The following is a 27,181-nucleotide window of genomic DNA, read 5'->3' as shown; positions in this document are numbered from 1 at the left end:
AGTGGATGTTGGAAACTCCTGTGAAACAGATGGAAGCACAGGTCAGTACGGTCGAGCTACCATCCCTTACCTGGCCCCTGTGCCTTGCTGTAAGGATTTTGAGTGGCTGAACAGTATTAGTGTATTTTATTATCATTTAAAAACTTGGTCTGTTGGGATACTCTGCACTGGTGCTCAATATGTTTTATTATGTTAGTGGCTACCTTTACAATTAAATAGTCGTATCACAAACAAATTTACTGCATGTATATGCATTAACAGAGCTTTTATTCTCTAAGTCACTGGTCTTTTATAAAACACTCTATTTTCCCAAAGTACTGTTCCAACTGTCTGATAGTGCTTCTATGCTAGAATGTTTTTCTTTTCTAAAATGAAATCAATATGCTAGTCTTCAGAGAAAACTGGTATACTAGGACATGGAAAGAATAGGAGTTTTCCAATGCAAGTAGTTCTTTACAGATTTACAGTGAAGACAAGTACATGTGTTTGAGTATGTATCACCTTACCAAGAGATAAATAGAACACAGTATTACGGAAAAATTCAAGTGTGGTACGCTGATGTGTAGGTACCCCAACTGCAGAATGAATGTTTTGTGCTGGGGTGCTGCGTGAACAGAATAAAGACTCTTCGTTCTCCACATAGCCTGTTTAATAATTGTCTGTGGTTGCTGCATGACTGGCAAGCTTATCTCTGTAGATCCTCTTTCTGACAGTGACTAGTAGCAGATGCTCTGAAGAAAAGGTACAAGAAATCGAGTAGCACCATTTTTCCCAGTAATGAGAGATTTGAGTAATTCAGGATAGTTCAGATGGAATATATTTCATGGTTAACAGGAGCTGATAGATATATTTTTGACAGATTTTTTTATGGTATATTATGGTCTCTGCAACATTCTGTGACAGCAATTTGTGATATACAATTTGCTGTATACAAATTTATAGAGATAATGACTCTTCTGTTTCACCCGTGGCTTGAGCATATCTTGCTTGTGTCCTGAGGAGTTGGAAATGATCATGCTGCAGTATGTATATAGCAGTATTAGATGACCACTGTCTGTGATAAAGGCTTTTAAAATATTCTAACTAATAATTGTATATCCTACTTCTAAAACATAACCCAAATGCTTTTGGCATATCATGTCTATATATAGTGGTGCTGTAAGTACAAAAATGAAATGGGGTCATGTAGAAAGAGAAAATAAGGAGTATTGTCATTTGGGTTCTAATGTGAATGAAGGTGGGAAATTAATTTAGACAATTACAGAGCAATGTTACGCTTTTAAGTTCATTGAATGAGTTGACCTAGATGCTAGGATAGTGTAGTTGTCTTGGATAATTGTATGCAAAGCTTTATGTGCTCGTGGATGAATTTGTCAGAATCTTATGTGGCCTATTTTGTTTTGAAATTAACACCTTGATTCTGTTCATGATTTGTAAGGAAGTACTTTGAGTAAATAATCTCCCACTTGACATTTATGTGTCACCAGTGGTATGTAACCCTTTACACATAAAAGTACTGGGTGCTGTACCAGTTAAGTTTAAACGAGAGAAAAACATCTTTTTGTGGTACATAACTTTCTTTTTTGTGACTTTGCTGTCTTGAAATAGTATGTGTTTACACTGGGTTTGTAAAGACCGTTTAGTTCCCCTGTCATTTAGCAGGTGGCATCTGAGTCTCCTGTTTTTCTTGTTAGGATGCCTTTAGGGCATTAGATTGAAACTGACCTGGTGAATTCTTTGGCTGATTTTTGCATTGTTGCTGAATACTCTGCTAGGGCAACTGCTACTCCTAGGTGCTTGTTTCTACATCCTCATTGTGCTGGTGCAAGCTACTACAAGGCTGTGTGATGAACTTGATGGAGTATTGATTTGATTCCTGGATATGCTGTCTAAGCATTCGGGACTTTGTCTGCCTCTTACTTTTCTTATGCAATGTGTGTACTGTGATCAAAACATAGCAAAACTGGGCATGATATTGCAATTAGTAGTATAGTTTGCTTTAAATGTTCAGCGTGGTCAGGAAAAACAAGTAGAAATGAACTTTCCCTCTGTCTCAAATGAAAATTAGCTTGGATTAATTCCAGAGCCCTCTTGCTTGCCACTGAGGTGTCTTTGTTCTTGCTCAGTATCAATGCCATAAAACTTAGGAAAGCATAGCCCGTTTTTGCTGTCTCCTCTATCAGTGTTGCTAACTAGGAGATTGTAAAATATCACTGTTTTTCTGATGTGAGTGAAGGGCTGTTGGGAGAAGGGGATCACTCTCCTTGTGTAGTGCTCCCCAAATTGTCAGGCAAGTAGTGGGTAGCATGTCAAAGAGATGACCTGGGGAAGTTCCCCAGATTTCTTCAGAATTCTATGGATAATTAAGACACGAGCAGGTGTTTTAATGACTAGACCATCAATCCATTATTTGGGACATGTGTATGTGAACTTTCTCCCGTATGGGTTCTCAGTAGGGCCCTGAACAACTAACTCGCTGTATCTGCCTCAGTTCCATGTTTTTAAAAAAGTAAAAACTGGGTTTTCTCTGCAGTCTACCTATGAAAGGTTTTGATGTAAACCTTCCAGTGGTCACCGCAATGCAATGAAGTGATAGCCTTTCTTATGTTCCAACATCAAGGTTGCGTTCGTTTCAGCAGAGTCATTAGTGGGAGGAGGGCCCACCAGTGCTGCTATGCCCCCTGTGCGGGCCTGCAAGAGCGTACTGTGCTGACAGAACTGCTGCTGCTCACCTGATTCAAGTCAGGGATAACCCATTTTATCTGCTGTTTGTAGTCTGCTTGCCTTTCTGCCTCCAGATCACCACAGACTGGGGGAAGGGAAGTGATCCTTTGTTAGGGTGGAAACAGAGGTCTCAGGGGTTTGCCTGCCCCATGCTGTTAAGCAGGCAGCATCTGCTGCATGTTTTTGAGATTTCTCAGGGTTGACGAGTTTCAGAAGATACAAGGCCACAAAAAGAAGTATGAGTTTCTGTTTGCGTAAGTTTAATGAGCCCTTACTAAAGGTTCAGTGCATAGACTCCAACCTGTTCCACTTCGCGTCAAGTAAGTTTGAACTTTAAGTGAAACATTAGCTAACACTTGTCTGGATTCTTTCCTTCAAGAGTCTCCAGATATTTTCTGGGATGTGACTCCTGTTCTCAGGCTTTTCATGAGTAGATTTTGACATCTTTTGTCTGCAACGCTGTCTTAAAGCAAGTGGCAGGACTGGATTTAGCCCATGGTGTGAGGGGGAAGAATGTGTCTGTATCCCTTGAAGTTAGCTGCTCACCTGGGAGAGAACTTAAAGAAATAGGTTAACTAAAATTAACTGCTAGCAAGTTGAGGTGACCTGGTGTCTACTATGGGGGGATGAGGGGGAGGGTGTCTCGAGTCAGTGGACTTGAGGGAAAGGAATGGTTAACAAGTTAGTTGTTTTTTCTCCTGCTCCTGGGTTTTTTTTATGAACCCTTTTAAAATTAAATAAGAAAGATAAATGGCTGGAAGCTAAACTTGCTCACCTCAAGTGAAAAAGGGAAATGCAATGTCAGCATCCTAAATGGCCTGAAATCAGTACCTATATTAGAAGTAAAATCGTGTTTAGGTGAGTACCCTCAAATAGTGGATCTCTTTTTCCTGACTGCAAAATTTGGAGGATTTTGTCAAGAGGAACAAGTGTACAGTGAAGCTGATTAGACACAGCTGTCAAATCCACTAAGCAAGCACTTCTAGAAGTTAATGAAAAATTAGCTTTTTTATTTTCAGTTTGCATGTGTTTGGGAACGAAAGGATCTTGTTTGTTAGTGTGGTAGAAGGGATAAGACACACAACTATATTTCTATATTTTTGGTTATTTTGTATTACAAGTTCACTAAATCTAAAAGAAGCTGCTGGATGGTGTCCACCTCTGCTCCATCCTTGTGTCCATGAATGTTTTGGCAGAGTTTCATGTAAACAGGATGTGGAGCTGTCAGAGCCTTGTCTGACTGTAGTTGTCGGTGTTTTGGAAAGTGTATGGACGAATTATAGCTGTTTCTATTGCGTGTACACGTGTGCAACCTTCCTCTTCTTCTCCTGAGATGCTATTAATTTCATCTCTTTGAACCCAATCCAAAGACCAAATACTGTGGCTTTTACACAGTATGTAATACTCCCTTTTGTTTTTTTCCATCGCTGTTCTACTTTTCCTGTGATGTTAATCTTCAGCTGTTTGGAATAGCTCTAGAGCTGACTCTGTGTTTCTTGCTAGTGCTATATGAACAGTGCGTTAATAATGCCTTACTATGCATGTTATTCCAGTTTTGAAAAAACAAGCGTTGTGCTGATGCAGAGGTGAGATACAGATTCTGGTACATAAACCCTCCTGAAATGGTGAGATGCTTCACTGGAGAGTTTCGAAATGTGATGCCTGAATGGTCTTTTCCCAAGTAAATAAATGTTGCCTCTTAGTTTTGAGAAACATGGCATGCAGCTGCTCTTTAGTCCTTGTTGTAAAATTATGGGCCATTTGCTGACTGAAGTAAGCTGTTGACATTATTGCTAGCAGCTGCTCCACTCTTACTGTTAACTTAAACAGCTCATAAATGTTAATCGTGTTGCAGTTTTGTTAGAGCTTGTCTACATATCCCACAGGCACTAGCTAATACGTCACACTTTTTTTCACGTGAACTGATGACATTTCTTAGCAGAGATTCCAAACAGTAACTTTAATTTGGTAGTTTTACTGTGCTGGCTGAAGTTTGTTCAAAATTGCACTTTTAACTACAGCTTCACTAGTACTAGATGGCTTTATTTAGATGTGTTTCAGTAGGCTCAAAACTGCTGAGCATGTGGTGGGATGAGTACAACGTCTAAGGGAAGATGCTCTATGCTTACTGCTCTGATGTTTGGAGGTCTGTGACAAAGATCCAAAATCCATCCAATTTATCTTGTGCTTCGGTTTAAAGTCACTTTCATATTGTAATGGTTTTGCTACTGTACAAATGTGAAAAGTTTACAGGGAAAGTAAGGGTTGCTGTAGAAATGTGTGTTAACTGCATAATAAGCAATTAAATAATGTGCTGTGGCCTTTTAACTATCCTTCCCAATCTTCAGTCAGTGGGAATATGTTCTTTAAAACCAGACAGAGCTCCATGTTCTCTGTAGAAAACACTGAAAAGATTCCAGAACCTGGTTCTGAGCTAGTCAAAATGGTTGTAAATATAGCACTAGTGAAAGCACAGATGAGGTAAAAGTTCCTGTGTTATCGCGGGAGTTCAAGTTTTTTATTTTAATCGTTCTGATCAGAAAGGACAGTGGTGTTGCCGGTGCATGCCATAGAGAGACATTATGCTTATGGCATCTAAAATCCATGCTTTCATCCTTACTTTCATGTGAGCATCCGGTGGAACTCCTCTCTAGGGCAGTGGTGTATGTTTACTGGAACTGCATTTTGTGCCTAGAGGCTATACTCACTACAAAACTAGTAGAAATTGCAGTTACTCTAGGCTTCTGGTAGGTTAACCTGTGTTCACAGGCAAATAACTACAATGTGACCGTTCCCATACAAAGCTATATACCCTTTGCTGTGTATTTGGATAGTGCTTTGGTTGTGTGTGTGCTGTTTCTCTTCAGGGTTCTTTCCTTGCTGCTTGCAGAAGAATTTCTGTCCCTGAAGAGAGGTATAGGGCAACAAATCGTGTCCTGTAAGGTGGTAGGTTCCAACCTGAGCTAGAACCTCTAGGACTTTGCAAGATAGACTTCATGCAAGAAAGTAGGGTTTAGAGCCTGCTAGATCATAAATAGGATTAGGTTTTTGTGGTCGTTAAAAGTATACCAAAGGTATGTAAGGCTAACATTACAACAAACAGAAATCTATGAGCAAGGGTTTGATCTCAAAACATACAGTCATCTTATTGCCAAGGACAGGAGTAAATGTCAGTCGTCTTCAAGTAGGTAGATTTGAGAATTTGTTTCTGGACTTGCTCCTCAAAGCCCAGAGAAAGATTTGGTAGTACGTAATCTAGTTGTTCTCGGTTAGAAATGAAACAGAAAACTCTCTGGGAAAGTAGAGGGGACTCCAGATTTTGTGTTTGCTTAAATTGTAATTGCATGATTGATGTTTTGGGAAATGCATAATTGTAAAAAGGATTTCGGATTTTTAAGAAATTTTTGAGCTCAGTTATTTGTAAAGAAATGATGTAGTTCATCCCAAATCTTCGTCCGCAAGGCCAAGTCATGATGTAGTTCATAACAGATGATATGACCATCCGAGTACTGGTTCCAGTCACATCTTTTTCAGTGGGTTTCTAGGTGGTAGGTTTTGTGTTTTGGATTTTTTCCTTCAAAAGTTCCACCTAAAAATTCCGCCGTTGCCCTTCAATTCTGTCCCATCTACATGTGTGTTTCATATAGCAGACAGAGCCGGCTTGCTGAGTTTAGGCACAACTTCAAATATCCGGAGTGGTACTTATATGAATAAAGAAAAACCCTAAACTGATTGAGTGTCTTAAGGACTGTGTGCTTTGAGTCTGAAGATAACTTTATTGTGCTGCATTCTGAAACTACTCAGATAACTGTTCAAGAAATAAGTTAAGAAAATGATGACCTGAATTTTGGTTCTCTTCAAAATTCTGATCTGGAAATACCTTACTGTGACTGCACTCTAAGTTAAAATTTAGGGTTTTTTCAACCGCATACATATATTTGGGCTTTGATGTGAATTGAATGCTGATGAAAAACATAAATGACTGAAAGTCATGTGACACGTGTAGAAAGCTGTGTACCTGAAAAATCTTGGCTTATGCTTGTCTGGTCTTTGCAAACAATCTGACCCCAAAACCTAGACGGTCAAAGAAAGAAATTCTCTGCAGTAAGAAGCTTTCCTTGTTGTTGTTTGATAATTCTGAAAAGTCAGAATAGATGACCTAAATGTTGCTCAAAATTTCTGATCGTTTCAAGTCGCTGAGCAAAGGAGTAACTTGATCTTAAACTTTAAGTCCTGCGTTGAAGAATTTGGCTTCAAATTTGAGGCAGATTTCAAGAAAAAAATACTTAAAGGAACTGGCAGAACTTAGAAGCAGTGTTTGGTGTACACTGTTAAGCATTTCTTTGCAGCTGTACAGCTTGAAACCCAAATAGGCTAGTGAACTGCCAAAGAAGTGCTTGCCCATCCAGGCAGAGAGGTACGCCACCAGTACCATCTTTCATATTACTTGTGTGACTCACAAGTAGGAAGAGACACTCAGGTTTATTAGTGATTAACTTGTGTGCTAGATAATTTGTGTGGGGAGAAGGAAGGTGGTGAAGAACTGAAATATTAAAAAGTGCAAAACTAAACACTTTTTTGTTCTCTTGCAGACTTTCAAGTGCCGACCTTCTCGGTCTATTAAGTTATTATAAACTTTTGCTGCTCTGCGAACATAACAAAGATGTCTCGCAGCCCTGATGCTAAGGAAGACCCTGTGGAATGCCCCCTTTGCATGGAGCCTCTGGAAATTGATGACATCAACTTCTTCCCTTGCACCTGTGGCTACCAAATCTGTCGTTTCTGTTGGCATCGTATCCGCACTGATGAGAATGGACTTTGTCCTGCTTGCAGAAAGGTAAATATCCAGGAACAGCGGCTTGTCTTGCACTTATCACAACGCTCTTACATTGTGTTTGGTACCAAAGACATCTTTTTCCTTCGGGGAAACATTCATCTAGTCATGGCCTAGATCAAGGGTGAGGTGTTGCGTCTTTGAGATTCTATCTGCGTATGTCTCGAAGCTTTTGTGCAACGGCTAGTCTTGGTTTGTTAAATTCAGAACTGGATTAATAGGGGAAGCTGTGGATCAGAACCAAGGCATGCTGATGCTGGGAGAACTGCCAAAACAATCCTTTCATTTGGGGTGCTCGTGCATTGATGAAGTCTTTTCAGGAAGGACAGTGAGGATTTTCAGCATCAGGGGTTTGCTGGGGCCAAGGTTCAGCTAAACTAGCAGAGCTGTCCAAGGCAAGCTTGTAAAGCACCTCCTTGTTTTGTTTGTGGGACTGGAGCTTTTAATCTGTATTTTTCTGGACAATAAACATGTAAAACCTTTGGAAAAATATATCCACTGGTGTTAAACTTTAAAGCATTTAAAAATCTAGGCTAAGTCTATTTTTGTTTAGTATTCTGATCTTGTTGCCAAATGCTTAAAGGTAGTACTTTGAGAGTCACACTTAGTTTCTCTCTGTCTCTTAATTGATGTCTGGCTGATACTTTGGTTGGCCACAACTATAAACTTCAGCTTTTCTAAGTTGCCTGCTTTTTCCTTTGAGTTATTTTCCTCCTCTTCTTAGTGTTTTGCTTAACCTGATTGTTATCTTCAGTGTATCTTCTGTTTAACTCTAACGACTTCCCCTGGTTGTAACTTTCTTGCCTGGCCTTCCTCTTTTTGTAATCGCAGCTACTTACGTCCCCTCTTTCTCCTGCTCCTTAATCGAGATCCTATCCTCAGTTTGTGCCTTTGTTGGCTTCCTGTCTCGTATTACAGCTCCCTTTGAGACTCCAAGTAGTCTTACTTGGTCTCACTATCTTTATTCACTGCCACAGCTTTCTATAAGCACTTCCAGTCATGTTCTCTTGCTGCTCTTTTGGGCTTTGGCTACACTAGAGCTGTCAGTGCTAACCTGTATTTGGATACCTCTGCAAGCCTGAAGGTTATCCCACAGCAGCATGTGTTTGCTAAATTGCGCAAATTTGCTGTGATATTTGAGCTGTGTGTTCTACAAGGAAGATCCACCTGTTGGCCAAATCAGTCTCCACATCTGATACCTACTGTAGATGACGCATGCTTTATAGGAGTTTTCCTAGTACAAGCCAACTTCTGCTCTTCTGGTGCAACATGAGATTCTGGAATTTCCTTCTCTCTGGAAGTCACTTCATTCGCCTGGATTTATTACACTACTTTTTGGCAACATCAGTTTGATTCATCTCTACTTACTATTGGAAGTTTGTGGAATATATCTGAAAAATCACAGAAGCAGCATGATATTCACTGTCTCTGGGAATCTGAATTCTTTGAAATACGGATACTGCCACAGCTGAACTTTTTCATGTGGAATAATCTGGTGTATGATTGGATGTGCAAATATTTTCCTGAATTGGATACAGTTTGCTCGGAAAAGCAGTTTGAGGAGGAAAGCTAGAATGAGTGCGACAATTGGAATGAGGCACACCAACTGTTACAGGAGAGAAAGGAGACCTCTTTTTTTCACGACAGTCAAGGATTATATTCTTGATACTTTCTTCATCCATGGACTGCAAGATGTTCTTGAGTAAAGCTGCAGCTACGTTGCTGGATTGTAGGAGATTGCATGGAGGAGGCTGAGGAGTACACTGCTTTTGTGCCATAGACATTGTGGTGCAGACCCCATCAGGATCTTGGGAATAAATAATTTTGAGCTACACAGCTGATTGCAGCATTCAAATAAGTCTGAAGAAGCCACTTTTTGAAGTGTGCTGGACCTTCTGAACTAGGTATGTATTTTGTGTGTGCAGCGTGACTAAAAAGTACCTGTCTGTGTGTAGTAGGTTTTCTGGGGAAAAGATCTAAACAGTTTTCAAATCCATATCTACTATGGTGTGCTTTGGTTGTGATCACTTAAAATACTGAAGTGCAGAAAATGGCAAAATAGCAAAATTTTTTCCAGGAAAGTTTATAGCGGGTACTATGGTTTCAACAGGTACATCATGTTTATAATGTGTATACCAGTGCAGGATGCTTACTGCAAAATGGACTGTGGATAAACATACATAAAGCAAGGCTGAGTATGGTATGTACAGTTATGTAATAGAAAACTGCTATTTGTGCCACTGGTGTTGGAGAATGCAGTGCGAGTTCTCCAGTGGTTTGATCACTAGGCTAGTCTGTGAAGAGAGACAATGCATAAGATCCCTATCCAGGGATTTTTGTTGAAAAGTTTGGGGGAGATTTTTGGAAAAGTCTTTGATAAAATAGTTTGGCTATACACTATAGTGGCACCTACAGCATTAGTTTGCTAGATCTTAACGGTGCATTGCTTATTTTCCTAAACTTCTCTAGTTCTGGTTGAAAAGATGTTAGCTTGCAGTTATTTCTACTAAGGAGAAAATACTTCTATGTTCTTGAACTGTTACAGCTTAGTATTTGCACATACAGAATAAGTTCATGTGGTTGCAGTTAATTGCAATAGTGTCTTATGTTTCCTCCTGGTAGTAACAGTAGTAGACAAACATCTGCTTTGTTGTCATTTTTGAAAGTAAGGTGCTAGTATGAATTTAACATGAATGCTGGTTGGAAACTAATACTTTTTAGTTTTAACATATAAAAAACTTTCTAAACTTTGTCTTTTCTGAAATAGACTTGGAAATTGTTTTTGTTTAATTCATTAACTACAAAAAGTACTTCCTTAAAAAATAAAACTGTCTTGCTTTGAGTTCCTGATGCCCTTAAGAATTGTGGGTGTAGTCAATTGTAAGATGCTAAGTAAACCTTCCTGTTTTTTCCAGTCAATTGATTTCTTAACTGTGAGTGAAATAGCTGCTAACTAGTCAAATTAGAATGAAAATATGCTCTCCTCAAAAGAGACTTCTGCAGCCAAAAGCTGGTTTACAAGTCACCAGGTTCGCTTTTGGTTGTAAAGCCAGTGATTTTTATGTTTGCAGTGATTTTTCTATTTTCTTTTCTTTGAAACTCAGTGGTATAAGTATGGTTTATTGTATGGGTAATATGTACCATTTCAGTCGCTTGTGTTTCAATAGAGCATAGCACTCGGACCTTAGCATTAGTTGTTGCAATTTTTAAGTGTAACAATTAAGAAAGCCTAGCTCCTTCACATTTCTTAATTTTTTTGCCTTTCCACCTAATTATATAACTTTATACACAGCTGTTCCTGTGGTGTGGCTTTGCTTTGTTCTCCAGTTCCTTGACTTAGTGAGCTTTATTCCTCTGATCACCTTGTGTTATAGATGGAGAGAGAGTTAACTGCTGCATTTATGACCAGGAAACTAACATGTTTTAAGCATGTTTTTGTCCATGTTTCTCTTACTCCCGCTTCTGTGTAAAAGGAACACTTGATCTTAAAGCACAGTTTCCAAATGTCAGTTGTTTCCTCTGGTGCTTTTAATTCCACAACTGAGTAGTTCAGTGCAGCAATGGATATTTAGAAAATTGCTATTTTTTGTTCTTTACGTAAGTAGTATGGTGTTTACTATGCATAAACCTTACTGACTTCCTCTGTATTTCTCATTTCAGAACCTATTCGGTAGCAAGGCAACAACAACTGGGAATTGTTGCTACATCCTTTGTGTGGAAGGAATGTGACCCATCTGGGAATGACAAAAGCAAAGTACTTGATAAATCCCAGCTCAGCTTTCAACAATTGGGAAAATGTGGGGGAAAAAGTCTGAAAGAAAACAAAACTTAAATGACAAGACAAGCTTAGTCAGGAAGACTTGAGAATTCATCAAGGGCCATCTGTGATTAAAGAAACGAGACAACAGAAGAGACTTCCAGACTTTTCATGAAGTTCTTGTAGGACTGCCAGCAACTTGCAGTTAGTGTAAACAAAATCTGGTCGTTTTCCGTGTTGTCACATCTTGTTCAGGTGGCTTCCATGTTTTTTGCTGAAGAGGATTTATATAACTTAAGTGGAGGGTGTCAGCTAAATTTAATGAATCAGTGATGTCTTGCATCCGACAAATGCATAAATGGTGATAACGCTTGATGTAGCTACTTTGGATGTCAAATCCTCTACCAGCTTAAGGAATCAGTGATAGTAGGTTAAACAAATATCTTATGCGGCTTGTAATAAAAAATGGGCATGTCAGTAGAACTGCCACTTTAGCAGTTGCAAGACCTAAGAGTTTTGGGTACCTCTGGTCCTTCTCTCCCTATTTTGAGGGTTGGACAGAGAGTAAACAGATGAAACGGTACTGTGAGATACAGCTGCAGTCAGTCCACCTTGCTTGGCTTTCTGAGCCATGTTGCATTAGCCTTCCCTGCATGCATTCTGTCTGTAGCTGAACTACCATCTGAGTTCATGAACTTCAACGCTGTGGGAAACAATCACTCTAAAGATGAAAACACTTACTGTCCTGTTTGTAGGCTGACTTTATGTCCTTATCTGAAAGCAACAGGATTTCTAATACTATTTTAGAATTAGCTTCTAAATAATGTTGATGCTGTGCTTATTTGCTGCCTTCCCTCCTTAAATGAACGATATCTCCTACTGGTCATCATGCCACACATTATATATAGATAGGAGAATCATCTATCACTTCCTCAGGTTGGGTTTCTGGTTTATTCTTGGGATTCAAAAAGTGCATGCAGATTCATTTGTAGGTCCTGCAGGTTAAGATTCGTGTTTTTTAGAAGAATTAAATGTGTAAGAGTGCTAAACATACATACAAGACATTTCATATATAATAGAGCTTGACAGTATCTAGTGAGATACCTCGATAATTCTGTTGCTCAAACAAGTGCTGTTATCTGTGGTGGCAAATCAAGTGCTGCTACTTCTTAATCATTGAAATGCGTATTCAGGCAGTCTCATACTTTCTGCTGAGGTGAAGACATTTCTCTTCTTGTATTCTGAAGTGGCTGTTGAGTGGTGTGCTGGTGTGCCTCCCAGCAGCTCTTGTGCTTTCTTGTACAAATGTAAACTACTAGTTTTACTGTGGACAAATAAACATTCTGCTCAGAGTTATGCTTGACGCAGGATATTTCCTGAGGACCTCTAGTAGCAAACAGCTGTACAGAGAAGGAGCATACTGTGTGACTTCCTTCTCATTTGAGGATATGCTCTGAAAGTGGCTATGCTTGGCAGGAAAGAAGCTGATGAACTTCGGCTCTGTTTGTTGTAGTTTTCTTGGACCTTCAGGAGCCTTACTGAACACCATGAACTCATTTCTTACGCAGTACCAGAGAGCAGCACTCTCACAAGCTTTGCTTTGCATAGTATGGGATGAGAAGCAGGAATTAATCTGTGAAAGGATGGGTTGTGGGTATGATACCACATCACTTTATGTAGGGCAAGTTTTTCTGTTTTTGGAAGTATCTATCTTACACTGGTGCACTTGTTTTCTTACCATTCCTACCTGAATTCAGCTTGACTATAACTGAATTAACTCTCTCTTTGCTGAGCAGTCTTTCTCTTCCCTAAAACAAAACGTTATCTATTCTTTATTCTACATGATTGACTAACACAGACTTTGAGAAGCCCTTTAAATGAGTGAAATGTCCTGCAGAATTACTCTGTATCTGTTAAGTCCTCGTGTACCTGTCTTAAAACTCAAAGATAATCATTGGCTATAGCTAATCCTAAATGACCTTGTGAACAGGTCATTACTGTTTCCTAAGTACATTGTGAAACCTGTATAAGGTATTCAATGTTACGTGCAGATAACATAACTTCTGAAGAAACGGTCTGGTAACGTGAGTCTTTGGTGTGCTTTCACGTTCAGGACTTAGTTGTATGCTTTTGGCTACTGCTAAAGTATCTTACAAATTTAAATTCCTATTTGGTACTAAATACATGTTCCGGAGAACTTGATGTTTGACTATGAGATGTCAATTGCTGAAGTCGACTACAGTGTGCTTTCAGGTGTCTCAAGTATAGCATAATGATGCTGAACTTTTAACTGTAAAATGGACCTTGTTTTGTTTGGGGATGTAGTCAGACTATCACATTTGAGCACTTGGTGGCACTTTCAGTAGCATCACACAAGTATGAGGAATATATGCTTTTAACCTAAACCTTATTTTTGTCTGTAGCTGTAGATATTTCTCAGGTCATGTAGTTTGACAACTAGTTTTGTATTCTACTATTAACAGAGGACAGTCAGGAAAAAGTTAAATTCATTTTTGTTGGACTTGCACACTGAAAACTTTGGTTATAGTAGAACAAGCAAAGAAATCAGTTCAGCATATGGGTGGGCTTTAACTTCCTTCAGTCTTAACCTTAATGCACATCTCCTGTACTCTCATTTTTACCTTCATCTCGGTGTTTAGAAGCACTTCTTTTTGTTTGAGATATTTTTATATACTTCCACTCTTAGCATTGCTTTGCATATAAAGTGTGAAATCTAACTTTTCAGTCTTGAGAAAACTGGAACAGGTAAGGAATATGGCACTGCTTTGAGGAGTAATCTAGAACAGAGGACAGTGCACTGTAGTCTACAAGACCAGGCTAAAAAGTGCTTTATCGCAATGCTCTGCTTGAATAGAGCAGTCTTTCTAGGTAATCTTGGGACACTTGTTCTTCACTAGGTACTTTTGAGATTAGTATGAACAGTGTTACGTCTGCGTTTGAGGATTTATCTGTAGATGATAATCTTTAGGTTTAAAATGCACTTTTATCCAGGGACACAAAGCAGAAGTTTCAAACTTGTAGATAAGGATGACAAGAACGTTATTAAACCAGTGTGCAACAACTATTGAAATCTGTCTCTTCTATAGGATAATTTAATGGTGTAAAGATTGATCCTTGTAATGGTGTCACTGTCTTGAACTTGGTGGGCCACTGAAATTATACTTGTATTTTGATTTCTTACCTCGTAGACTTTATTTGTTAATACAGTTAAGTATCCAAATCTGTATCAGACAACTGAATATAAAGTGAATATGCAGGGCGTGATTTCACCCTGTGTACTCTGCTATGTTAGTGAGATCTTAATTGGATGTATTGGCTGTCATGTTGCAGTTCCTGGTACTGTTATCAAACTGACTAGGCAGCTGGGTTAGAATGTGGCTATTGTCCCAATCAGTTATGTCTATAAATAGGAAAATTCTGTGCAAATATGCAAGACGTTCACTTTTCCCAAAGGACTGCATATGCTGCTTCTGTAACGTGGCTGGCCATACTGATCAGAACAGTATAACAGAAGTGTATGTGTTAAGACATTGGGATTAATGACTTTCAAGTATGGTATTTCTAACATTGGTTGCTTTTAATGTTATTTGTTATATTTAGCCATATCCAGAAGATCCAGCAGTGTACAAACCACTCTCCCAGGAAGAGCTGCAAAGGATAAAAAATGAAAAGAAACAGAAACAAAATGAGAGGAAACAGAAGATATCAGAGAATCGCAAACATTTGGCCAGTGTACGGGTTGTACAGAAGAACCTTGTCTTCGTGGTAGGGCTATCTCAGCGCTTAGCAGATCCAGAGGTGAGCAGTTGACACTAGAAGATCTTAACTTACTGACAAGGAACCATTGGAATGCTCTTGTACCTCCTTCTGTCCGTCTCCCTGATGGGTATGAAATGAAGCACTGTTGAAAAGGTTCACTGCTGATGAGGCACCTTCTTCTAAAGGGAACCTACTCAGCCTCCTCCTCCAAAATAACCTCAATAAGTGTTTGTCTTTGCTTTTGGGAGTACGGATGGATGTTCTTATTTTTAAAGGAAATTGTTCTTTGTTTAAAAATGGCTTGTTAAGCTAAAAATAAGCTTAAGGATTTTTTTGGCACTCATTTTCCTAAGATGGATCTGCTGGCGCTGTACAGCTGTGTCATACACCACCAGTTCTAAAACGGGAGCTTGGCTGGATTATAAAGAACAAATATATAGTGTAGTACAAACCTGTAGGGACAGAACAAAAAAGTCAACATTTGAAGTGTAACTAGCAAGGCATATAAGGGTGATGTCAGTTGAGGGAAAATATTAATTAGAGGAAGACAGAGGGAAGAATTGGCTTGCTACTTCACATCATCAAAAAGCAGCTTTTAATTTGAGAAAACTGATTGTGTTTAACATGTTTCATTTACTTCCATCAACAGTCAGCTGCAGGTGGCTAATGGAATTAGCAGTAACGAGTAGAAGTGTCTTGAATTAGAATATGGAGGAATGTACTACAGGATAAGATGTCTTCAAAACTACTGTGCGAAGTTAAATTCACCTGATAGGACAAAATTGTTCAGAGAAATCTCAAATAGAAGTGGTTGTTTTTGAGGATGCACAAAGTATGGGCTGCATTTTGGTAGACTAAGAACTTGTGTAAAAAGCTGCTTTTAGCAGAGGAGAAAAAAGGGACATATGAAGGGAAGAGAAAAATCAAACTCATCAGATGTATAATAATACTTCATTTTTTACAAGAATATAGCAACAAGTATTTGCAAGCAACTGTCGGCAGTGGCTTGGTGCTATTTATTACTGAAAATTCCTTTCAATTTCTTTGACCAGATAGAGGATTTTTGAGTAAGAGAAATAATAGTATATACAGTTGTGGTATTTTTAACCTCAGATAACTCCACACTGAATACTTGAAGTAATTAGAAATGGGTTTATTAATGGAGTGGGGGTTAGGGTGGGTGGATATACTAGGTTTGGTGGTAGCAGTATTCTCACTGACATACCAGAAGATAATGTGTATGAAGAAGGTAACGATACTGAATATTGCAGATAGCACCAAGATGACTTGATTACCAAGAAACATAGCCTGAAAGTTAGAGATGGGCTAAAATAAAGTATTACATTCAATGTAAGTTTTCCACTTAAGCAGGCAAAAAACCCCTGCACAAATGAAGTTGATTTGGAAGGGAAGATTGACTTGCTATTTGCTCTGTCTGGAAATAGATCTGTAGCTCATAATGAAGTATAAGTGGATCCACTTCTGTTGACATGCTCTTATGAAAATTGTGAGGGCTATGCTGCCATATCTTATCAGGAGTATAATCTGCAAGACACTTGAGGAAACTCTTCTGCTTTGTTCAGGATTGTCAGTCTCCTCTGGAATGATTCCTTAGGGCGAGTGTAGGATCTTTCAAGAGGGTGAAGAGCAGTCAGAAGAGACTAGTGAGTGACTGGTTGCCTATACAGTGTGCCCTGTAGTTCTACAGGATGTTCCAAATGTGATTAATGCTGTTAGATCTTGAAGACTTTGCTCCCTTGGGGAGGTAGTTAGGTAAAGAGGTTTTTGGATCAGTACAGCTTTAACTGTACTATCCAGTATTAATACGAAGATGGAGCTGCAGAAACCTCCTTTTTCAACCTCTCAGGTTATTGTCTAGAACTAGAAATACCCTTAGTTTATCTAGTTTCATTCTCAGTAGTTAGTACTCCTGCACCTCCTGCCATCATGGGGATAGGAAAAAAAAAACCTTTTGATACCAAATGTGTCAGATGTATTGCCAGTTCCATTGGCACACAGGTAACCATTATTCAGCGGAGTTGTTTAATATGCTAGAGAGGTTCTTGCTTTGCACAGGATCCCTAAATGATGTGTTATTGCCGACTGATGCAGGGAAGGGCAAGACAGGAGTATTTTTTTTTCTTCAGGGATGTGATATTAGTTTATTTGTTTCAGCATGATGTTGGTTTTGAAGTGCTTTTTCTTGCGCATGGGAAGTATCACATAGTGTCATCCTGTACTTGGTCTTCTGAAAATGTGAGGCTGTCTTGATGTAATTGGTTCACTTGTGCTCTTTGGAATGGGGCAAGTGAGTCAGGGTTCAGCATCTTGTTCCTAGCAGTTACTATATCTGAATGAAAGTTTAAGGTAGTTATTAATTTTAAAACTGGAACAAATGTTATTTTCCGTATGCCCCTCCCCCCCCTTGTAAAACAGATACATAGAGGAAAACTTTAAAAATACAACCTAAAATGTGTAGTATTCCTCATTTTATTCTTCACTGCAGTGCCAATATTCTCTGTATTGCAAGTAAGCATGTTTTACACTGGAAAACAAAACTACATCTACATGCTCTCCTCCTCCTCGTAAAAGAGACCTGGCTTAGTTAAAAGCTTTAGTTGCACAGTTACACAGAAGAGTAAGTACAGCCCTGTATGAATTAACATTCCAGTATACCACTTTATTTTCTTGTAGGTTTTGAAACGACCGGAATATTTTGGGAAGTTTGGTAAAATACATAAAGTTGTCATTAATAACAGCACATCATATGCAGGCTCACAGGTAAGTTAGAGGCCTTTGTGATTTTCTTTATTCCTTCAGAGAAAATACATGTGTGCAGAGTGAATCTGGGACTCCCGATTTCTGATTAAGCAATAGGTTAAAGAAATAAAATGGAAAAGAAAATACAGTATTGCAAAAAAGAACTTAATGGTGTGTTACTGAAACGTTGTCCAACCAGACTATTAAAGTTGGATGCAAGATGCAGTGTAGAAAGATCAAAAACTGGGAGACAGGGTGAGGACCTTCAAAGCAGCAGCAAAGTGGCATTTATTCACTAATTCACTCTTCAGGGATAAAATACCTTTAATTATTTTTAGAACTTTCAAGCAACATTTTGATGCATTTCTTCTTCTTTTCCATTCTTTATACACCACATGTAAATTTTTATGAATTTTACCTTTTTTGTCAGTTTTCCTGTTAAAAACTTAGAGCCATGAATATACCAGTTTATGAAGTGAGCTGCTAAAAAAGCAACTTTATATTCAGATCTATTGGGGGGGTAGGGGGTGGGGGTTGGAGAAGAGCTAAAAATGGTAAAATGTGGTATGTTGTCTTTCTAGGGTCCAAGCGCCAGTGCATATGTAACCTACATCCGCTCAGAAGATGCCCTCAGAGCCATACAGTGCGTCAATAATGTGGTGGTAGACGGCAGAACACTTAAGGTGGTAATATTTTTACATTCTTATGTGGGCTAGAACACTAGTATAAAACAGTGTTTGTATATGCTTATGTTGATGATCAAAAATGTCTAGTTTATTGGGTATTGGGTTTTGACCTATCTTCCTAGCATTAATCAAAACATGGAAGTTCAGTGAACTTCTGGCAGGGTTTTAGGGGGTTAGCAGGTAACTTCTTAAAGTTTGAGACTGAGATATACCACCTCCCCCTTCCTACAGTGTCTTTTATTGTTGTGTAGCCTGATAGCTCAGAGTGAAAACATGATTATTTGCTTTTACAGAGCATTTCTGTAGTCCAAACATCACACTTCTCAAAAGCTCCCTGGGAAATGCAAGTTTTTTCCTTTTGCTATCTGGGTAAACAGGTATTCAGGCTGACTTGGCCAAACTGGCAGCTATAGAAAATCATCTGGTTAATATTCATTTCCTGACCCTGCTACAAAACATTAACCAGTTTTATATAATACAACCTCATAACTATTTATTTGGCTTCTTATGGTTATGAATGCATTATGAGGCTCTGTTTTTTGGTGTTTGTTTATATTAGATGAAAATAGAAATACATCCTAATTATCTAATCCTCAAGTATATAGAGGAGTATATACTATATAGGAGTATAGAGTATATAGTCCAAACATGGACTTCCTAGTCCATCCACATCAAAAAATGCATTGTGATAGAACTCAAGATCTTGAAGGAATTTTTTTTTTTCAAATACAGCTTTTTTCTTATACTACAGAAGGCTTCCAGTACTTAAGTAATGATTTCTTTTTCTTCAGGCATCATTAGGTACAACAAAATATTGCAGTTATTTTCTAAAAAATATGCAGTGTCCAAAACCGGACTGCATGTATCTACATGAGCTGGGAGATGAAGCAGCCAGTTTCACAAAAGAGGAAATGCAAGTAAGTGTAATGAATGGGAAACACATGAAATATGGTATGTATGTATTTTATTGTATATAACTTAGTCTAATATATGTATAATGTAGCCTTTTGCTAAATATTATGGCAGAGATTTTGAAAAGCCAAAATGTGATTAATGAGTTGGATATTGGAAGGGAAAATGGTTAGTTAATTTTTTTTTAAATTGCGTGCTGCTTCTAAAGGCTGAAAAGCCCAATGTGTGTTCATATGTCAAAGACGGGAGATAAACTCTTAGCCAAGAAATCAAATAACCTTGAGTTAGATACTTACCCTTTGTTGATACCAATGCAACGTAACATGTTATTTTAAATCTCTATGAAAGAAGTTAGTGCGGATCTGGGTTTTCCTGTAGGTTTTGTGTGTGCTCAGTTATCATGGCTTAACCATTGTACTGTGACTTGATCATGGTATCTGAATTCTGATATCCCTTTTAGCCTGTGAAGGATGTAGAAACTGGAAATAAAACATTGTGGGTAACTGCAATAGAACATAACTACTGATGCAGGGATTTTTTTTTTACTATCTTAACATCAAAATGGTTATTATGTAGGGAAGCACGTAAGTAGATAGCTTTACTTTTTGAAAGATGGTGCATTCTGAGGTGTTTTGCATCTGGGTCTACTCCCTTACATGAGGTGTGGTAGAGCATTTAAACTCAATCTCAAGTATGCCAGCCTTGCATCCATGCTGTAACTTTTGCATGTGGTCTATCCATGTAGCAGGTGATCCCCATCCATAGTGCTAGCATGAATGTTGTACAAGCAGATTTTATTTGGGTTTTTTTTGTTAGGTTGATATAAGGTAAAGAATAAGGAAGAATGTCCGCATCTTTTAAACAATAAATGCCACAAATTGGCAGTTATTTCTGAGGATTTCAGCTACATACTCATAAATTAAAAATAAAACACTGCTGGTCCAGATGAGTAGTCCCTATAGTATATAGCTTGTCGCAGATAATGGCAATAGGAGGTAAAATTCAAGGAGAGCTTGCAAACCAGGCCATCTTCCCTGTTCATTTCCGTGTATTTCTCACACCACCTAGACCTGTATAATACACGTTTGAGGCTGTGTTCATGTCAAGGTGTTTTTGGTTGTTTTTTTTTTTGGAGCTGTGAGCCATAGATTTCCTTAATCCATCTTGAACCTGCTGATCCTGTCAACTCTATGTAGTCTTTTGTGTCAGCAAGCCCGAGAAGTTCACCAGCTGTTTTGGGAAGTGCTTGGTTCTGTCTGTGTTAAACCAATCTCTTTGTAAGGTGTCCCCTAATCTTAGCATTGTAGTACTTGTTGAAAACAAAACTCTTACTCACCCTACCCACTGCTTTTGTGATTTTATAAAACTTCTTAACTCTCTCAGCCTTGTCTCTAAATCCCAGAGTTTCTGGACTTCTAAGCTTCCTTGTAAAGCAGTTCCTCCCTTTCTGTGATAATTTCTGTTGCTCTTCCCTGTACCTTCTAACAGTGTCCTCCTTGAGATGCAGAGGTCAGATACATCACACTCGTGATGTGGGGGAAGTAAAGGCTAATATAGCAGTCCTGAGTGTTCTCTGTGTAGTGCGGTGTGGGGGTTTTTGCGGTTTTTGTTTTGTTGTAAGTGCTCTTCCTAATGATGCCCAGCACATTTTTTGTGCTTGGTTGCCAGTGCATAATCAACAAACAATTTCAGAGCTCTGTTGGCAGTAACCTCAGTATCTCTTCTCTGAGCTGTAACAGCCAGTTCACGGATCAATAGAGTGTTAGTATGATTTAGACTGCTTTTCCCTTAGTGTGTTACCTGACGTGTTTCTGGCGAAGCTTTTTTGACACCTTTTTTACCTGTTGCTGAGTTCTCTGGGGTTCTTTTGGAGTTCCTTATTATCACCATGGTGGTTTGTATTGTTAGCAAAGAACTTGCTTTTCATGCATTTCTCATGTATGCCGATGGTGTTGCATAAAAATGATGCCCTTCATCAGTCCTCATCACTTGCTTCGGCACCCTAAAAGAGTGAGCAGTAAATCTTATCTTTGCTTTTCTATCTTTGAACCAGCTTCAGTCCAAATAAGAATATTTCCTCTATCCCAGGGCAGCGTTGTAAATAACTTCTGGTATGAAACCTTATCAAAGGCTTTTTGAAAATTTTGTGGATCTTCTTTATTTATGCGTTTTGACACTATCATAAAATTGCATCATGTCAATTAAGCAAATTCCCTTTTAGAGAAGGGGATTCAGATTAGTTTCCAGCAGATTGTCTTTATCCGTGAACTTTTTTTTTTTATAGACTTTATAGTCTTAGGGGTTATGGAGGTTCAGTTTAGAAGTCTGTTGTTCACAGGATCTGTTTCTACATCCCTTTTTGTAGAAGGCAATGGCAATCTTTGTCAGTCCTCTGGCCTAACTGTCAGTTAGAATTGATAGGCTACATGCTTTGGCCAGGAATTCAATTTCATGTATGATTTCCTTCAGAAGTCTTGAATGGATTATACTTGATCTTAGTAACTTAAATGAATCTTCCTTTCCTGTTCCTCGTTACATTCCTTAAACTTTCTTCTTGATATCATATTGCTTTCTTGGAAATCAATGGAAATTACATTATTATTGAAAAGTGCATCGTGCTTTCAGTGCCCCAGCCTTCTGGAGTTTGAGTTAGTGTTGCTGAATTTAAAGTCCATTTAATGAGATTGAATATTCATTGTCACAGACTTTGCTCTATTAAAAAAAAAAAAGTCAATACATTCTACATTCAGTAATTGTTAATAGAGCTAAATATTGTGACAAACTGAAAAGAACTGGTAGAATTCCATGAAGCCTCTGAAAGTGAAATTGGGAGTTTAGGTAAGGGATGTTGGAGATACTAAGTTTGGCCCCTGGATTGCTTATTATAAATAAAGCATGATTATCACAAGCTCCTATATAGGATTTTAATCTTGTTTCTTTCTTAACTTTTATGTGACAGGTAAGTGGGCTTAGGACTGACCTGATGTTCCTTACCATTATGTTCAGTCTTGCCACTGATGTCTTAAGATTTGATGCCCAGGGCAATTTCTCCTTACTCAACTGCTTAATGTTTGCAGTGTAAATCTGTGCATCTGAGCTAGTTGCTTGTATTCTATCCATAGTGTATGGCAAAAGAAGCAGTTTCAGGGTGCGGCATATCTTACGAAGTTTGCATTTCGGTGAACGACAGTCTAGAATCGCGCTTTCTTCCACTTCAGGTAGTGGCTTGGGCATAAATGCTTACAGAATTGGGTATGATGATGCATACACCGGATGTTTCACTGACCTTTTTTGAGAGGTGTGTAAGTTGATTACATAGAGAAAGACATGTTCAGAATCAACCAGTAATGGAGGACTGAAGAAGTATATAAAAAAAAAAAGTACGTTCATAGTGTTTGACTGACTTAAAGTATTCAGATGGGATATGCAGTTGCCCTTCTGAAGGAGCTCATAAAGTGAATCTAGTGTCTCAGCAGTACTGTTTTTGAATTTTGTGAAATACTCTTTATAACAGAAAAAGTAATAATTTTCATTCAGGTTTAATATTTTTCCATGGGAGCGTGCCCATTGCTTGTGCATCAAATCCACTCCTGTTCCAACAAATGTTTATAAAGTTCATGAGTAAAGTGATGTACAAATGTTGATTTGTAGGTGTACAAGTAGTGCAAGAGCTTTTAAATCAATACTGAAAATGTGTTAGATGGTAACGTGTGTTGCAGACTTAAGATTCAGAAGGCCTGACCATAAATCTTGACGCTTGTTTCCCTTGCTAAACGACATTTCTTAGTATCTGGAAACGCTAGATAAAAGGTATTGACAACTTCAAAGTTGCTGTTCTATTTTGCGTCTTTAATCAACTCATTACAACACTGAGTTGCAAACAGGAATTTTGGGGTTGAAATGTTGTAACAACCTACAAAAATTGTCAAGTTTCATCTTGAATTTTTCAGATGTCACTTTAAATGTTGGGGGTAGTGTGTCCTGCGGGTTTTCTTTTGAATGTTTAGCCATAGAATGTTATAGATAAGCTAGGCTGAAAAATACTATTTTCCTTCACCAGACTGAGTATTCTGGGTTGGATTTGGCCTCATTTTCTGAAAGGAAGAAGTTGTTTTCATTTAATTCTATTAGTTAAATGAATATTTCAATTTTGCAGTTATTAAAATTGATTTATCAGTTATTGCTCAGGATATACTCCTTGTCATATGATTGTTAACACTCAGACCACCTCAGCTGCTCTTATTAAGCCAATGTGAAATTATTTCCATTTTGGAACTTTTGGGCTAAAAGAGAAACTCTTTACTCCTTTCCATCTTCTGTAAAGCTTGGTCGATACCTCCAATGCAGTCTGCATTAGATATTTAGCCATTTGTGATTCAAAAGGGATATTGTGAAGCTCTTGATTAGAGCTGAAGACCAAGTTCTCAAAAGGTTGTAACTTTTTCTGATTTAGAAGTCTCCAGAAAAATTACAAATTAGTAAATATGTGCAAGTGGTTTCTAGGCAAGCTTTGGATCTCTTGAGATAATGTCTGTGCTGAGATTGAGAAGCACTGTTTCAAGTTTCAGTCAGGAGTAACTGTTAAGTTGTTAAAGCTCAATTACTAAGCTTTGGGATGTACATACATACATTTATATAGAAACATTTTTTGTATCTTTAAAGAATATATTAAACCAGTATTAATTCACTGTGAGTTTCTCTTTTCTTAGGCAGGTAAGCACCAGGAATATGAACAGAAACTACTGCAAGAATTGTACAAACTAAACCCCAACTTTCTCCAATTATCTACGGGTACAGTTGACAAGAACAAGAACAAAGTGACAGCACTGCAGAGGTATGATGCGTAAGTACTGGTACTGGACTGCCTGGCTATGATTTCTTTCTAGTTGTTCACAAAGAAAACTTTCTTACTCGTATTGCCTCTCCTAAGTTGCTTGCTCTTTTTAGTGACTATTATATGATAAATTCTCATACTGGTTTTCTCCGTGCAGAGAGATAGGCACCACTTGGTTTAATACAAAGTAAGAGTCAGTCTATCTTAGTGTGTAAAAAAAAAAAAAAAAAAAAAAAAAAAAAAAAAAAAAAAAAAAAAAAAAAAAAAAAAAAAAAAAAAAAAAAAAAAAAAAAAAAAAAAAAAATTCTGCTGTTTGTGTTTGGATCAGTAGTTCAGAACAAGGTATCCTTACTCTCAAAGACGACCTTGTATTTTATATTTGCATAACAGCATAATATTAAAGACCAGCTGTAATCTTTCTTAGTATGGTATCATGATGAGTGCAGTTTGTACTCTCACAACTGAGACACCACGTAGTCTTGATCTGTATTTTTATTGTGGTTTTTTTACATGATGATTTATAGTGTTGTCCTTAAATTAGGTGTAAGGACCTTGAAAATGGAAAGTAAAATCAATTTATTTCTTTCGTGTCAGGAAGGATTCAAGAAATGTGAATAAAATTTCTTGCTTTCATCTAGTAAGCTTAAATGATGTGTTTTTCGCTATGTTGTAATTCCAGTTATCAGTTATTACTGCTTGTTAAAATAATATTCTGTTGAAGTAGTTCGTTCAGTAAACTATGAAAATATTTCTGTCCATATAAGTACATAATCATAGAAAGGTAAATTAAAGCCTAAGGTTATCAGTACTTACGTGAATTTTACACACTATCTAGAAGTCACATTTAAGATAGAAATAAAAACCGTTAACAGTTTCTTCCACTCCTTTTTGTAGGATTTTCATAATGAGATGGGCAGTTAGGTTGCGTTTTAAATGCACTTTGGCCTCAGAATTGGGGTTTGTGTGGTGTGCCAGTTTATCCACTACTGAATTTTTCAGATAATAATTTGCCCCAGCAGCATCACTGCTCAACAGTTCAAGCAAACAAGCGGGTACTGTATCTAATATATTGCCAGTGGATCTTGAATAAGCAGAATATAATTCTGAGAACTAGTATCCCAGCTGGTGTACTGGGGTTATTTTCCTTTAACTTATGGTGGAAGTGTCATACATGCTTTGACTGCAAGTGGTCAGGACCTCCAGTTGGATCTTAATCCTTAAGGACTGTGCCACTTCTTATTTCTTGGGCACCGGTTTAATATTGACTGGAAATTAGAGTGCAGTGAATAAAGCAGATGTACCACTTCCTGCATTTGTGTATTGATTATTTTATATTCAAACTCTGAACTAATCTTAATTTAAAACCTGATTAGATTCCAGCAAAATAAGTGGGACTAGTGAGGAAACAGTGCTTTATCTGAAACTGCAGCAAACTTGTAATTGTTTTGTGAAGGATTAAGAATTGGAGCTTGGCCAGTCTGTGGTTCTTGTGGAAAAAAATTGTGTGTTATGCTAAAGGCAACAAGTGGTCTGGAGTTAATTTCTCTTGTCAGCTGAACAGCATCTTCACAACACAGATTCCGTTCTTTGCTAATGGCTAGGCACCACCTTTTGGGTTGCAAAGTGAAATTCTTCTTGCAGCTGGGATTTTGAGATGTTTCTGTAAGTCCTGTCTCATCAGTAGAAAATGTAGCTTGTGAGATGATGACTGTGTGGGGTTATCTTCCACAGCTTTCTGCCCAGTCAGGTTCTCATTTTTGCCTGATTCATTGATACGATATTAATATTTCTGGCAGTTTGTCAGAGCCTCTGACAATTTTGTGGTGGTTATTGTGTTTCTGGGGTGCAAGATTTCTGTTTCACACTGGAATTGAACAGAAGTTGAGTTCTAAATAGTAGAAGTTTAATCATAAATACCCAGTAGTAGAAAACAGTTTCTTAACCTGTGCATAAATGCTTTTCCACAGTGGTGTTCTAATTCAAAAGGTTCTACTCACAGACCTTTTTTCTTGCTGCTGAAAGCAAGTGTTAAAATTGTCTCTTAGTATGATAGTCACAGTTGACTGCATTTGTTTACAGTTAGAGGTATATTCCACATTTAAGACAGGTAAAGTTCTTTTTTTCCCCTGCTAAACTGTTCTTAACTGAAATGAATGCTTTCTTACACTGCAAGTGGAAACACTTGTTAAGGACTTGCTGGTATTTTAGAAAACAGCTCTTTAGAAACATGCAGCTTTGAACTTAAAACAAAACCACACAAAATCCCACCCCAAAACATCAACCACATTTTTTCTCTTTACCGTTTTCCTTGGATGCAAAACTGACTTTCAACTGAGACATTTAAAAATTAGTTTTAGTACAGATGGCTTTGCACTGCAGCGGATAAATTTAAAAATTTGATATTTAAATCTATTAATGGATTGAAAGCCTGTATATAGATTACAGCTCATTTTTGTAAGGGTGAGAATGCTAAGTGGCTGACATTGAGCTGATGATCATGTGTCTTCATTCCTTGATGTTTGATATCTGATTAACTTGTTCTCTAACTTACTTCAAATGCGTACAAAGCAAAGATGAGATCTGTAAATCATGTCAAGTCTCTCATCTGTGTATATATTGTGTATGTATATGAGGAAAGATGGAGATAAAATAGCAAATCTTACGGTACTAACTGAGATTTGAGGGTAACTAGTAATATAAATTTTATCTGAATAGGAGCAGGAAATACTTGTGTTTGTTATAAGCAGCTATAGGAATTTCCAGATTCTGTGAACTTAGTAAATTGACCTATACATATAGAGTAAACGTTGAACCATGTAATAAGAACATATTAATGAAGGAGGAACGTGTGTAGTTTAAAATATTTTTTGAAAGCTTGTTCCTTATGATGAAAG

The 27,181-nt window shown here is 37.9% G+C and overlaps 1 protein-coding gene across 5 annotated transcripts in view; it reads left to right on the top strand.

Moving 5' to 3' along the window:
* Positions 1–7,313: 7,313 nt before the first annotated feature.
* The window catches only part of CNOT4 (CCR4-NOT transcription complex, subunit 4), a 48,787-nt gene continuing 28,919 nt past the window's right edge, over positions 7,314–27,181 (top strand). For 2 of the 5 annotated variants that reach the window (XM_010130950.1, XM_010131100.1), the window contains exons 1-6: positions 7,314–7,561; positions 14,937–15,134; positions 17,790–17,876; positions 18,437–18,538; positions 19,333–19,458; positions 24,163–24,287. In XM_010130950.1, the coding sequence (XP_010129252.1) occupies positions 7,388–7,561; positions 14,937–15,134; positions 17,790–17,876; positions 18,437–18,538; positions 19,333–19,458; positions 24,163–24,287 (812 nt within the window). In that variant the 5' untranslated portion in view covers positions 7,314–7,387. Of the gene's footprint in view, positions 7,562–14,936; positions 15,135–17,789; positions 17,877–18,436; positions 18,539–19,332; positions 19,459–24,162; positions 24,297–27,181 lie in introns of all 5 variants that reach the window. The other 3 variants (XM_010130876.1, XM_010131024.1, XM_010146312.1) reach the window with 2 other exon arrangements.

Source organism: Buceros rhinoceros, unplaced genomic scaffold (genome assembly GCF_000710305.1).
Source record: "Buceros rhinoceros silvestris isolate BGI_N320 unplaced genomic scaffold, ASM71030v1 scaffold1050, whole genome shotgun sequence".
In the NCBI taxonomy this organism is placed as follows: Eukaryota; Metazoa; Chordata; class Aves; order Bucerotiformes; family Bucerotidae; genus Buceros; species Buceros rhinoceros.
Note: the sequence above shows the minus strand (reverse complement) of the source record. Positions and strands in the feature narration are given on the sequence as shown.